General features: G+C 43.5%; 1 protein-coding gene across 3 annotated transcripts in view; it reads right to left on the bottom strand.

Moving 5' to 3' along the window:
- The window catches only part of LOC142884130 (supervillin-like), a 44986-nt gene that overhangs the window by 11731 nt on the left and 18221 nt on the right, over positions 1-15034 (bottom strand). For 2 of the 3 annotated variants that reach the window (XM_076019615.1, XM_076019613.1), the window contains exons 10-27: positions 14942-15003; positions 14627-14763; positions 14328-14423; positions 13274-13568; positions 11999-12064; positions 10030-10676; positions 9956-9999; positions 7835-8324; positions 5995-6127; positions 4305-4361; positions 3155-3232; positions 2642-2789; positions 2019-2114; positions 1813-1893; positions 1438-1615; positions 1151-1329; positions 850-1005; positions 573-709 (exon numbers count right to left, since the gene is read on the bottom strand). In XM_076019615.1, the coding sequence (XP_075875730.1) occupies positions 573-709; positions 850-1005; positions 1151-1329; positions 1438-1615; positions 1813-1893; positions 2019-2114; positions 2642-2789; positions 3155-3232; positions 4305-4361; positions 5995-6127; positions 7835-8324; positions 9956-9999; positions 10030-10676; positions 11999-12064; positions 13274-13568; positions 14328-14423; positions 14627-14763; positions 14942-15003 (3080 nt within the window). The remainder of the gene's footprint in view (positions 1-572; positions 710-849; positions 1006-1150; positions 1330-1437; positions 1616-1812; positions 1894-2018; positions 2115-2641; positions 2790-3154; positions 3233-4304; positions 4362-5994; positions 6128-7834; positions 8325-9955; positions 10000-10029; positions 10677-11998; positions 12065-13273; positions 13569-14327; positions 14424-14626; positions 14764-14941; positions 15004-15034) is intronic. The other variant, XM_076019614.1, reaches the window with a different exon arrangement.

Below are 15034 nucleotides of genomic sequence, written 5' to 3'. Positions count from 1 at the left end.
CAAGACTTTTTTTTGAGTAAAAAGCAATTACCTCTGTCCTCAATTATTTAAACTAACTACACTTCTAATTTACTGGTTGCAACTCATTTCATGTCTCTTTTTGTCTGAAAGTCTTTGTTCTTAATAAATAGATATAAATTAGAGAAGAGTCTGTTTTTGCAGTGGTGGCCATTTAAGTGGGTCAGAGTTAAAACTCAGCCATCTTGTCGAGGGACAATTCATAATAAAAACGTGTGAGCAGAAGCCAATGAGGAGGGTGAGGAGATAAACAAATGTTTATTAGAAAGCGTCTAGACAGGCCTGCATTGGGGAGTAAGGGAGCTGCCTGAAAGCGTGTGTTTGATGAGCAGCACAGATGGGTATCTGTGCCAGTGTGTGTGCGTGTGTGCGCGCGCGGGCGTGTCTGCATGTGCGTGTGTGTGTGTGTGTGCATGCAGAGGGGAATGGAAATGAGAGGGAGACACATCAATGAGTTGCCTGTGTTCAGGCTCCAGAGTCGCCGACGTATCTTTGATGCTCAGATTTAAACAGACCCTGCTAAATTTGGAGGCGCAGTCGTCTGCGGCTCCTACCTTGGCCCTCTCTATGACGTTTGAGAACTCTCCAATCCACACCACGCAGTGCTCTGCCGTCACCAATAGGAAACAGTCGCCGCTGTTCAGCGACGACGCTCTGGGCTCCACCAGTCTGGTCTGAATGTGACGGCGGCCTGTGGGGGAAAGAAGTTAGTCATCAGCGTACATTTGAAAGCGCTTAATCAAGACGCCGTACTATTCACAGGGAAAACATAAAGAGTGGCAAACATTAGTGTATTCATATTTAATCCCACTGGATTTCACTGCGCAATACCTTTTATCTGAATAAGCATGATGTTCTTGAACGGCACAGCGCTGTTGTTGGATGCCTGCTCACTGGAGGCAATGCTGCGCAGATTCACACTACTGAAGTTCTCTTTGCTGGCCAGCCCTGCCAGAGCTGCCTCCGAGTACTCTGATGTTTTATTAGCTGGAATGACCAAAAAAAGCATTAATTGGTGATAAACCTGTAAACTGCTTTGTTTTCAAAGGAACAGAATCCCAGTGATGAGATTTTACGCAACCATGTTTTAACTTTCCAAGCATTTATCTTGAAAAACGTGGCAAACACATACACTCTTTCTTCTCAGCCTTCATCCTCTTGCTCTCCAGCTGCCCCACATTCAGTCTCTGCTCAGTGTACTCGTGTCTGATGTCCTCTCTGGCCGCCAGCATCTTCAGAGGGTTCCTGGACGACTGGACATTCCGAGAGGGGCGCACCGAGCGCTTGTGCTGCACCATGGCTGAAGCCAACCTGGGAGGAAATGAGCATGGAGGAGGTGAGCATGCGTGAGCATGAACATGATACCTGAGATGATGAGCTGCCATCATGGGCTTTTTTTTTTTTTTTTAATTTCCTTACTTGGGACCCTGAGAACCAAAAATGGCATCAAAGTCCTCGTTGATTTCAATTCTGGTGGGAACCCGCGGGAATTCTGCAACACGCCTGTAGAACTTGGAGAAAATTTCATCGTCCAGTTTCATGACTTCCTTCACTGCCTTCTCAGTCACTGTTATGGTGGTTTCCTGGAGACCAGCGACTGAGCAAGAGACAGACAGCAAAAGCACATCTTGATTTAAAATTAATAAAATAAAATAAAAAGGCAGTACAAATGAAACATTTTAGCAGAGAAATGCCAATATTTAAATTCAGAGTTTGTCATTGATTAATATCCTAAAGGTTAATCCTCAACGCATTTACATTTTATGATTACAGAGTCAGCTGGGATATACACACCTTTGCTATTCAGGCGCCCTAAGAAGTTCTCCAATTTGTCCAATTTCTTGTCTGATTCCATGTTGGGTCGGGCCTCAATTTCTATTAATGAAAAAGAATAACTGTAACTATAATGTTATTGAAGCATCAAAAACATATTCACTTATAATAATAATTGCAGATAGATATATATATATAGATAGATATATAGTGAAGGTGGGTCTTACCCTCCTGTGGCTTGTTGACAGCAGCCGTGCCACTCTTGAGTTTGGTGGAGACTGGTGACAGGATGGGGCTGATAACCGAGGAGGGGGCGGCCAGGCCTGCGGACAAGATGGCACCAAGTCTTTCACTGTGCTGGGATATCGTTGTTTAGATTTAATGTATATATTTTTTTGATGGTTTGCTTGTGTGTGATTTTAGATTTAGATTTACATCTAAAAAAGTAGAGCAGTTTTAGATGTATATCTAAATCTAAAATCAAAATTTGAAATTTAAAGTTCGATATGGCGTAATGTAAAGGCATCCATTTTGGCAATGATTCGTCAAGGGGAACTACTTGACATTGTCCAAAAAATACAGATTGTCTCATCATGTCAGTTAGACTCTTTAGTACTTACGGAGGATGTGCGGGTAGTCGGTTTGGTTCGGTGTGCATGTCGTGTAAAACGACATTTAGCAACTTTTGTATGTGGTGAAAAAATATTTGTTTAACTCAAATGAAATTGGTGTGTGTGTGTGTGTGTGTGTGTGTTGTTGTTTTTTTTTCGAGGACCATCATTCCCGTCCAAATTTTGCAATGCTCTACACCTCGTGGCAAATGGCTACAACGCAGCAGTCGTGCGCACACCTTTCTTCACCATGCGAGCAGCCACGGAGTACTGGGTGGAGTCGTTAGCAGCTCCTTTGCCCTTTGACTTCCAGGCATCCTCACGAACGGAAATCATCTGTTTTCTCTCCTCGATGGTCATCTGGGTTTCGGCGTCATCTCCAGCCTTCTGCGCCGAAATACAGGTAGAAATACCGACTGTCAAACAAAAGCTTTCAGACAACCCTAGGTTTCGACTTTAAAGGAGCACTGGGAATAGTAGCACTCATTCAACTTTACGATCACTTTCAAAGTGGCTCTGCGCTTTCCTGAAATGCAATCACTGATGTAGTCAGTGCATCCAACTGTGCAGACAGAGCGAGATTCGGTGCATTCAAGCATGCCGCGTAAAAAAGGCCCTTTGGAGCCTGTGATCTACTCCTCGGAAGACCAGAAGTGACAGCCTTCCACACCCATGCAGCCAGAAACACCGGCAACTTTAAATGGAGCGGAAAAATACGAGGCCTGCGCACGAGAAGCCCAGCGAGTCCTTACCTGACTGTGATGGTCAGTGTACTGACACTTTTGACCGAGGGAGATGGGAGGAGAGTAGGTGGAGGAGAAGACAGGCTCCTGAGGATTTAAGAGGTGGATGGAGGAGTGGAAGAAAGAGAGATTTGAAAAGGGAGTGGACTCAGGTGCATGCTGGGAAAAGGGACTGGAACTTGAATGGATGCTGAACGACAGACGAGTTTTCAACTGTCAGAAAGAACCGGTCCAATGTGCTTCGTCATCCATCTTGGATGCATCGTGCATGCATGTTAAACATTCAAATTTAGAAATGTGGGAGGCTGAAAGGACTTGTTTGCTTCACAACCTAACTGTCTGAAAGAAATTAAGTTGAAATTTTGTACTGTTAACAGGCAGCGCCAAACTGAAAAACCTTTTCCACGCATTATCAGCAGCAGTGAAAACAAAAACACAACTGAGAGTTAGAAGGCACATCGTTAAAAACGTATTTTTCCTTTTAAAGTTCATTTTAATGAATTCATTCAATTTGTAAATCAATTTATATTGCTTATATACATGTCAAAATTATCTGCAGGATCTGAAGTGACCAACACAATGTGATTAGTGATTGAGCAATATGAGTGTTTTAAAATGCCATGAAAAAAAGTTAGGGTCAACAATCCTGACTAAGTCTTGGATGTTTTGCATTCTCTCCAATACAACAATTTGAACAAACTAAACAAATAATACATGAATAAACAAAAATAATTGCTGACCTTGCCAATGTTGGTTATGTCAGAATGCATTAAGTTGTTAATTTGGCCAGTCATAATTTTATTTTATTTTTTCATGTCTGTGTCACTTACAGTTGTTAAAAAAAACACTATTTAATCCAAAAACATTACTGTTTGTTTGGTCACAATAGAGAAAGTTGTTTCAGTAATTAAAGCCACTTCCTCTGGAGTCGGAAAACTGATTTCAGTTCATGTCTGTTTAGAATTTGACTAATGAAAACTCAGGATCAGCAACAACCCATCTCTTCAAGCAAGGAGCAGGCAAACACACACACACACTCACACGCACTCGCTGAGGAGAATTGATTATACAAACAAGCGCACACACTCAGTGAGCAGTGATTGGACAACGCAGGTCCCACACGGAGCTGATTGGCTCGGTGCAAGTGTTGGGGTCTTACCCACAGCTGCTCAGACACAGACACGGCGGAGTAGTCTTGAACGACCACCCCGTCCTCCTGAGGGGTTAAACACAGGGGAAGTACTCGGTCAGGGGGAGAGAGGGGTGAGGGCTGGGGAAGGGGGGTGAGGCCATTGTTGCTCTGATGGGTTTTTTTTGGGGAGTGAGACTGCCTGGAGGATTACCAGCCAGGGTTTTTAAAGCAGGCTGACTCTCACAGCAGAATACTAATGCAGAGTAGATGATCCGCACTGAATTGAGTAAACTGCTGAATTAGACTCTTTGTTTTTTGGGCCAGTAAACACATGAAACTTCATGCACCCAAGTGGCGACTGTGTATCCACAAATCAGATTTTACCCAATTCCAAAATAGCAGACATTATCAAAAATACAGTATGATTAATGCTACCAAGCAGCCCAGATATTCACTCATTCACAGTGGGTGGGGGCAGGATGGGGTACACTGGTACAGACCAGTACAAGTCATCTGATGAAATTAAAGGTCCATTTGGCAGAGAGAAGGGAGAGGGGCTGGATTGGGCGGTGTGGTGGGGGGGGGGGGGGGGGAGTTTGGGGGGTGAGGAGGTCCTTGGCAAGTTTAACCTAAATATATAAACTTATTTAACAGACTCTCCTGGTGTTATACATTTGTTCTTTTACACTGTGGTGAAGGATGTCCAGCTTCTGGAGGAGAAACCTACCGTGTGCTTTGGTCTGGGAATTTTTGTGTTGTGCTTCAGTTTTTCTGTTTCCCTTGTTTGTTTGTTTTATTTTGCTGTAAGTCTGCCGGAGTTGGAGCAAGGGGCGGATTGGGCTGCTGTACCTTTCCTGAGCTACAGTTTAGGCACACACCTGATCCAATCACACCTCATTAAGTGCTGTGTTAGACTGAATTCAGGTGCGGATTGGGCTGCTGTACCTTTCCTGAGCTAGATCTTAGGCACACACCTGATCCAATCACCCCTCATTAAGTGCTGAGTTAGACTGGATATTAGACTGGATATTAGACTGGATATTAGACTCACTTCTCTGCCACAGTGGATCTGCCTCACATGGTAGTGAGCTGTGCCAGCTCATCCACTGGTGGGCTCCGTTTTTTTTTTTTTTTTTTTTTTTCCTTTTGTAAAATTCCAGTGCTGCAGTGTTCATTTATGATTTCTTTTTTTATCTCCAGCACCAAGTGCCTCGCTGCCCATTGTTCCTGTCTGCAGTGACCAGCTTGCCTCCTGCCTGGTCTCTTTAAGTTGGTACCACCCTTTAGGGACTCTTAGTTGCACATTGTTTGTAAGTGATTTTTTTTTTTTTTTTTTTTTTTTTTTTGCCTGTCACTGTTTAGGACTTTTTTTTAATTGTACGTTGTACGTTGCACTGTTGTTGGTGACTGCCTTTTCCTATGCCGGTGCCATTAAACACCTGTTTTCTCTGAGAGAAGTTGTGTCTGCCTACTGATAGACTATAAGAGGACCCAAAGGCATGAGCTGTACCTAAGAAGGCACAGCAAGTTGAGAAATGGTCACACATTAAATGAAGTTGTTGTGGAAAATATCTTTTTTTTTAGAATAAATAAAACCTCTGGACAGAGCTGATATGTGATGAAAGTCAAAAACCACAGGTGATAATGTTGTTCAAAGAAAGGAAATAGATTTGTTTTGCAAGGAATGTGGCAATGAGAGGGATTTTAGTGCGCTGACCTTCTGCTTGCTGGTCTGCTCCGCCTCCAGCGTCGCATCCTCCTGCTCGGGGGATGCCACCTTGGCAACTTCCTGCTTCTTGTTGATCCTATTCTTCCAGTCTTCCTCGCCGCTCTTCTTCAGCAGTGCCACTCTAGCATCATCATACCATAAAGACACTCTATTAAAAGGAGAGTCTGATCCGCACTCAAGAGGTTTATGAACTGAATTGAAACACAAGTTCTAAAAATGTCCATGATCCTTCCATCCAACGATCTGGTTATTTCTTTTTTCCAACAATAGCTGCTGGAAGTATATATGAAATATAGTATATAACAATTCAGCTTTTGTAGCTTTTTGTCAAGTTTTAAAAATTGTGCAGTGCAGATTTGAGACATGATATTATTGAACCAGCTATATAATGGTTGCGACCTGCTGAAACACTCTATGTGGGAGTGTGAAGGGATGGCAAGATGGAGGGATAGAAGAAAGGACGTGTAAAAGTGTGTCATAATCTCTGAAGCTCAACCGTGGACAGGACAAGAATGAGGGCATGAGAGGAAGCTGCCAGAGTCTCGGAGGAGTTGATTTGTCTGCACGTCTGCCAGCCAGAGTGGAGGACGATAGCAGTGTTTAGAAATAGATATCTCTTGAACATCAGGGCAGGATAAATCAATGTACATGGTGCCTGAGCAGGCAGTGACCTCTGTATGAACAGTTCAGTACAAATCCACATTTTTGCTTGACCTACTCAGTGACTGACACGTCCAGGCATTTATTCTCATGTCTGAAATCGCGCAACTTTAAGACGCAGTTGCTTTTTTTAAATTATTATTATTATTATTATTATTAGTATTGTTATTATTATTATTATTATTATTATTATTATTATTATTATTATTATTATTATTATCATAGCTGAAGAGGACATGTTCCACTCAGTTTGAATCAATTAAAAATTTGAATTTTCAAATTTGTTTCTGGCAGAATAATTGACTTTGTTTTATATTTGCTGTTTAACACTTGGAAAAATGTAGATTCTTGTCTTGTTTTTATTTCTGAGGATGTTTTCACTGTATATACGTATATATGTACAATGTATATATGTATATATATATATATATATATGTATATATGCACACACATACATTAAGCCAATTGGTTTTAAGCATGTAAATGTTATCATAGTTGCACAACCCAGCAATGAGTGAATGCCACTTCACAAAATCATGTCAATTCAATGATGTTGTACAGGAGGTCACATATTGGATATTACATGTATTGCTCTACCTCTAAATAATGGACGACTTAATTCCTTGATATGAACGAACACAGCATTCCACCTCCCGCTTTTTCACAAGTAATTCCTGTGCATTGTGCGATTTTGTGCATTTCTGCATTCCAGAGGAGGCAAAGAAGTGAAACAACAATGACCTCGTTTTGTGTTCGCATCCAAAGAGGTGGGGAGGGGAGCGGAGGGGGGGGCAGAATGTGTATTCTCTCATGGTTCCAAACTGATTTTATGTCCTCGGCCTTGCTGATGAATAGCCTGCATATTCACCTCGTGCCTTGAGTTCTGTGAACTGTTGCTGTGGTAAAGATTGAGTAGATGACGCACAATCTGTGTCACATTTAGATCAACTGTACTGTGTAAGAAAGATACTAAAGACTAGTTATTTTTGCTATTATGTTTTTAATGCTAAATATTCTGAACGTCTGTGGATTCAGTTGTAAGCTGCAGAAATGATATGTATGTAAGTTTCCCAATGTGGGATAAATAAAGCCATTCTAATCTGATCACTTCTGGGACATCATCACAGCACATTTATGAACCTTGACAGTAACTGGAGCTGTTGCTCACCTCTCCCTGATGGACATCTGTTTGGAGGACATCCCGTCCGACAGCAGGTCTGCAGACTCTGTAGGGGACAGCAGGTCTCCAGAGGGGGCGTCTTCTCCGGGCTCCAGGGGGTGGGACTGGGGCTTGAGCAGTGCCTGCGGGAAGCCCTGAGGTTTGGGAGCCGTCTGTGGGGGCGCGTGCAGGAAGGGCTTGGGGAGAGGCTGGGCGAACCTCTGAGGTCTCTGCTGGGTCTGTGGGGAGTGGGTGAAAGGTTTGGGGTACGTCGGTGGGGGCTGGGAGGGCTGGGGGTACTGCTGCAGGTGGGTGTCTGCGGAAGGCTTGGGTAAGGTGGGAGGAGGCTGCTGGAGGAGGACGGGTTTGGGCAGAGTTTTAGGAGGCTGGGGGTTGGCTGGCTGATGCTGATGCTGGGAGTTGCTCGATATGTGAGACACTGTCCTGGATGAGACTTTGGCTACCAGCGGTCTCACTGCAGCAAGGTGGTCAGGCAGGTCTAAGAAGGAAACACATAAAGGCTCATTTATATAATGGCAATGTCTGCAATTGAGTCATTAAGTCATAAGTCAAGATGTTAAAGCCCAGCAACATTATTTGGATGTTCTTTGACTTTTCACACTTTTTTCAACATTTTATTTTCAAAAGTAGAAATATCAAAGATTTTGTATATGTGAAAATACAAGATGTATAATCCAGAATCTTAACTAAGAACCACGTCTCAAACCATAATGGAAACATTTCTTTGGGATTTCAAGCACATTCCTTGGCGTAACACAAATTTGGAGGACACATTAGGAAAATAAGAAAAGGAAACGTGTTTTGTTTTTTCATGTTTAACACATCATTATTATACTTATTTGAAAAACTTGAGCAACTTGAACATTAGAAGAAGTAAGATAGCCTTTGGCAAATTCTGGCAGGCTTACGTTATTGAAAAAAATATGTATTAATGTGCATTGGTCCTGATTAATAAACCTGAAATTAAACAGAAAATAAATGAATAAAGTATTTTGGGATACATTTTTATTTGTTGTTCCAGGAATTCTCAATTCTGGTTGAAACTCTGAAAACAAAACCCTATCAACCCAAATCTGAATTTCAGCAAGATGATGAGTTACATGAGGAAATCCAGGGCTGGAGGACTCGGGGTGGTGTTGAAGTATTAGTCTCATGATATAACTGCACTGCACGGCTCTACTTTAGAGATGGTCAACCCATGCAGAACTAAATGCAGCCTGCAGACAAGGCTTCCATTGTGTCCTTTATGTCCTCTACCTGCTCTGTGCAAGTGCCGGCCAATTGTTCTGCACTTTCTCACTAAGTGCTTTCATCTTTTTATGTGACATGCATGGGAGCGGACCACCCCAAGACACATCAGCACATAGAAAGAAAGAAAGAAAAAACAGGTCAGGCCCATTATGTCGTAGCATGGGCACAGATAACCCACGGGCTTAATGTGGCGCGAGGGGACGGCGGCCCTCTTTATGGGGCCGCCACAATGAGTGCACACAGTTAGCCGGACGAATCCTTGATGTCTGAGCTGACAAACAGCGTGCCAGGGGAAGGGGCTTCCTTCCTCTTTTTAGACAAAGGTAGCCACAAGGCAAATGCACTGGTAAAAAAAAAAAATAAAAAAAATAAAAATGCTAATTAGAAGCAGCCCCAGACGTCTGTGGCTCTCCATCACACACAGTGTCTGTATCGGCTAAATCAAACACCGCCAGCTGGGACAAGTGTGTGTGTGTGTGTGTGTGTGTGTGTGTGTGTGTGTAGGAGGGGGTGTGGGGGGGGGGGGTGTGAGTGTGTGTGTGTGTGTGTGTGTGTGTGTGTGTGTGTGTGTGTGTGCGTGTGTGAGTGTGTGTGCAGCCATGCGTGGGCTCTGCAGAAGACAATGAAGGTAATGAGAGCAACACTGTCCCCAGACATTGCTTCCTCTTCTTTTTTAACATCACTCCCCTTTCATTTCATTTCATTCTTTTCTTCCTCTCTCATCCTTTTTTTTTTCATCTACATTCCCACGGCTCTGCCTCCGCTTTTCACACCTTTTCTCCTCCTCCTCCACTTCCCACTGCTTTTAATACCCTCCATCCTTCCCTTTCCTCGTGCCAGACCGAGAGTCCTCCTTACCTGGGACGGCAGGCTGGACGTGGCCGCTACTCCTCTCCTGCTCCCGCTCCCGCTCCTGCTCCTGCTCCTGCTCCTGCTCCTGCTCCTGCTTCAGGGAGATGCTGGCAGAAGCATCTCTGGGGCAGCCTGCTCCTTTCCAGCCTCCCTCAGATCCGTCTCTCCCTCTCTCCTGGGAGTCTCCGTCGGCGGCTCTCCAGCTGGGCAGCGGCTCTGACTCGCCCCTCCACAAAGAGTGCTGCTGCTGGGGATGCTGCTGCCTGTCGGGGGAGTATGGCTCTCTCTTGGAGCTTCTGCCTTGCCTCTCCTCTCTGGCTCCTCCCCGTCGCCTCCCTCTAACCTCCTCCTCTTCCACCTCCTCCACCTCCTCCCGCTGCTGCTGGGTGTGAGAACGAGGCACCCCCACTCTCTCCAGCAGAGGGGAGGAGTTGAGCTCAGCCTCCGGGTGTCCGGGGTCCCCGCTCTGAGTCATGGAGAAGTACCTCAGCGCCCTCTCCTGGTGTCCGCGGGAGCTGCCAGGAGCCTGTTGTTGGGCAGGAATTTGCGGCGCACCGGCTGACTTTCCAGCAGCGACGCTGTCGTCAGCGTCGTCATTGTCACTGTCGCGGTGGCAGTTGCTGCTCCTGGCGGTGCCGACGGAGGCCTGAGAGGTGACGACCGGGCCGCTGCGGACAGCGGAGGGCGGAAACAGAGGCTCCAGTCTGATCTCACCGCCACTCCTCAGCTGCAGACGGCACGTCAGGAAATGAAGGGAAACACAACAGTATAACCATAATTATTTTATTTTTTTTTACAGCAGTGGCGGCGTGTCGTGCACGTGGAGGGACAAAGAGGAGGGCAGCAAGCCTGCGCAATGGGGAAAGTGTGTGGTTACTATCTCAATCACTGCCAGGAAATTGGACCAAGAAGTACAAGTTTCTCTTTTTGCAAGAGCGATATTTTTAAGGCTGGCAGTATGAGACTCATGTCATTAATTCTAAAGCCAGTTCATATCCCAGTGCCATTCATCCAGCGTCAATCTGACTGCGAAAAGCTTTTCACTTTCAGAGTGCATGATTTTACAAGTGTTGTCTTTATAGGCACAGTTCAGTGAGAAAAATGCCATGCATATGTAGTTCCTCTACAGATATCATCGTATCTGTCTTATTTGAGCTATAATGGAACCAGGTGGAGATTTGGATGTGGTAATCAACAAAGTAAAAACCTATATAACAGGTGTCTTGAGCTGACAAGTGTTGAAATAAAGCTGCTGTAAAATGTAACATGTACATGTAAAATGCTGTATTAGAAAACATTGTAAACATTTAACAGTAAATCATACCGAAACAATCAATTATAGTTAGATAAAATTGTCAGTAAGTGTGATCAAGTGTTTTAAATTTCCCCACAGCTCAGGTTTTGATTCTGGCTGGGTACTGATGCAATGGCAATGACATATTTTTATCACAATTAATGAATGAGAAGACAAAGTTATGAAATGTTGGGCTGAAAAAAAATGAACAAATCCAGGACATCATGCTCCATGCCTGTAAGATGGTTTTAGAGAGGATACAGAACAGTACTGTGGTTGCATCACTGTTAGTAACAATGTTATTGTATTGTATATTGTATTGAATGCTACACACACAAAATTGAGTTTGCATCCAGTATGAAGGTCAACCAAAGTCAGAGTGACCAATGTAAATGTTTAAATTTAAATGGGTTGAATGCATGAATAACTTAACATGTATAAATTATTTTCAGTCAAAGGGACTCATGCTTTTTGTGTATTCAATAAAAATGCTGGATATAAAAAGAAGTGGAAGGCCATTTAAAAACACCAAACATGGCATTCCGTAACTCTTTCGAGCGGCATCTTTACGTCATGCAATGCTATGCCGAACTTTAAAGCGTCCACTAAATAGCATTTGTAGACATCGTTAAGTCCAGCTCTATAACTCTAAGCAGCGGCCGCCTCATTGGTCTCTTGTGGGACCAATGATATCAGTCAACGGTCTCAACCGTTTGCCAATCAGAAGCTCTGTACAGGCAGCAAGTTGGTCTTACATGTTCTCCCTCACTGGGCTCTAAGTCATCCTTATGCACTGCAGAGGTCACAGGCAGCTCATCTTCCTGTGAGGACACCAGTGATTTACTGCAGCTCACTCTTTGAAGCACACCGGCAATGAAACTGGTCTATTTCTTATACACCAAGCCCAACATTATAAAGGAAGAATGCACATTCACACCAGAGAAAAAAAACCCAGCGCATGGTAGTGGCCATTCTCTTAGCTAGCTTAATGGCTGAGTTCATTGTGTAATGGGAGGAATGTTATTTCTTTTTGACATCCAGAAGTCCCTTATTCCAGCAGCAGAAAGCAAATAAACTCAGTGGCCTCTATTTGTTGTGATGCATCAAGACTCATCCAGCTGCACAGAGAACCACCGTTTATCCATTCTGCACTGATGGACAGACGTGCACCACAGAAAGACTGCGGTGCAGTGGAAGTGACCTGGAAGTGAAGTCTGTTGCTTGAGGCCTGTCTCTTGAAACAGATCTTTACATCCTAATGACCCTTTACTGCAGTTTTTCTGTGTGTTTACAAGCGCTCCCGCTCGTTTCCATCTGTCCTGCTGCGTTTGTTTGTTAGCCTACACCATGGGTCATCAACATGGTGGCTGCGGGCACCAGGTGGCGCCCCTAAGGACCACATGAGTCCCTGAAGGCCTGTTCTAAAAATAGCACAACTCGTGATCTGAATCTAAAATTTAATTTTATTCTGTTGCTATTATTTTGTCATCATATAATTTGAAAATCACAATATATTAGATTATAAAATGATATGTTATATATATATATATATATATATATATATATGTATATATATATATATATATATATATATATATATATATATACATATATATATATATATATATATATATATATATATATATATATATACATATATATATATATACATGTTAAATACTGATATTGTATCTTTCCAACCAAGTCATTTTTGAAAATTATTATGCAAAATTAACATGATCACTGTCTTCACATAGATGAATGTCGTTAATAATAATGATATATAACTAAATGCAAATTGAGAAAACTTGTTATTTCAGTAGAGTGTAGCAAACGGGTTGCCCTTTGGTTGACTCAGTATCCATTAAGTAGCTCGCAGGGTCAAAAGGATTGGTTACCCCTGGCCTACATACTGATGTGGCGTACATTTTAACGCCCTTTGGCTCCTCTATGTTATCAATTAGCAAAATAGAGAGAGGGGGTCCTGAGGGGGAACAGAGGGTCCTGTCGTACGGAGTTAAGGCCTCTACCTGCTTCACCTCTCCCTGGGTGATGGGTTGAGTTTGGAAGCGGGCGTTGGATCGGCGGAGGCGGGTGTCCGTGCGGGTGCCCTCAGCAGGCTTGTCGGTGGCATGGGAAAGGCGGTTGAAGAGCGCCATCTTCTCAGTCAAGCTGAGGGTGGACAGATCGGGCTCCTCGGAGGCAGGACCCTGACCACTGCCCTCCTCACTGGCACCTTGAACTGCTTTCTGACTCTCCTTTTCTTGGAGACTCTCCTCTCCTTTTTCCTGGACCATGGAGCTCGGCTGAGAAGGTGCTTGCATGCTGGGTGGCGACAGAGGAATATGGCAGAATCATGAGCAGTGAACCATTAAGTTGTGAATAACAAACACAGAAAAATAAGACTTGCAATGACATTTATCTGATGAATGCTTGGAACAAGTCACGTTTTCTTCTTTGTGGCAATATGTTTTGTTTTACGAAATTAATAAAAAAAATGGGGGATTTGGTCGAAACTCTTAACATCTCAACTTCTTTCTACTCTAAAATATGCATTTGATAAAATAGTGAATGCAAATGGACTGTCTATACATTTGCCAGACAATTTAACAATGCACTCAAAACAAACAGGACATGGTTGGTAAACAAACTGCAAGAGATGCCGGGTGCTTTAAACCATTGGCCATTTACAAACGTTATGACCTGCTTGTGAGAGATACTGAAAGGGGAATGCACAGAAAAATAGTGGGAAATACAGAGTTTTGGTAAACACAAACTACCTTCCCTGCAAGGTGCACTGTGTGGTAAAGAGGCAGAGCATGAAATGGCAGATTTCAAAACTGAATGGGGCTGCATGAGTAGGTGTGTGAAAGCAACCAGAAGAGGGGGGTAGAGCTTAAAACACAACTACGTTCCTCAGTAGTTCTACACCCAGTGAAGTGCGCTTTCTTTTGTACAATCCACATTCTTTAAAATCAGTAAAAGGTCATTTTAAAATTCAGCAGATATAGTACATTTAAAAATATTAAACAACACAAACTTAATACATAGCACATGCACAAAGTTGAACCTAATGAGTTGTACCTGAAACTGGTCACACTGGTGGCAACTAATGTGGGACTGGAAGCTGATGTTGCATTATTGTGGACAGCCAGGTGCGGTGATGATGTGGCCGGATCACTAAGTATAGAAAACACGGTGTGGAAAGAAACTGATATGTGCAGTGCAGGAAAAAACTGAACAGCGAAAGGAATGAGGTGTCCTGATTTGCAGCAAACAAGGAAAAAGGAGAGGAACTAAGTGTACAATACACCAGACACTGTTTTTTTGAGGTTATGGTACATTCAAATGACATTCACACACTGAAAAATTGCAATTTCTACCTTGAGGCATGGACAACCTCCCTGTTGGTGACTGGCTGTGTGTGGGAGCGGTCTTGCACCCTCCTCAGGCGCCTCTCAATGGCAGCGTTTCGAGAGCGCGGTTTGGGAACTCCTCCCTCAGAATTTCTCTCCAGCTCCTGCATAGAAGTGGAAGAGAATTAAGAGATTATTGTCGAACGTTTGTGTTTGTGTGCATGTGTGTGTGCGTGTGAGCATTGGGAATCAATGACGTGGCACACCAGAAGATATTACGCGGAAAGCAAATAGTTAGGTTTTTATGAGGAAAATGGACCAAAAAAAAATAGGACCCCGCACCCTGAAAAGCGACCTCTTGGCTGCCACACTCATCTTGGCTCTGTCGTCAAGTTTCTCTTCATCTAATTGAAACAAAAAAAAACATTCATTCAT

Source organism: Nelusetta ayraudi, unplaced genomic scaffold (assembly GCF_046127955.1).
Source record: "Nelusetta ayraudi isolate G7.1 ecotype Tasmania unplaced genomic scaffold, CSIRO-AGI_Nayr_v1 ptg000011l, whole genome shotgun sequence".
NCBI classification, from domain to species: Eukaryota; Metazoa; Chordata; class Actinopteri; order Tetraodontiformes; family Monacanthidae; genus Nelusetta; species Nelusetta ayraudi.
This window is presented reverse-complemented; position numbering and strand designations above follow the sequence as displayed.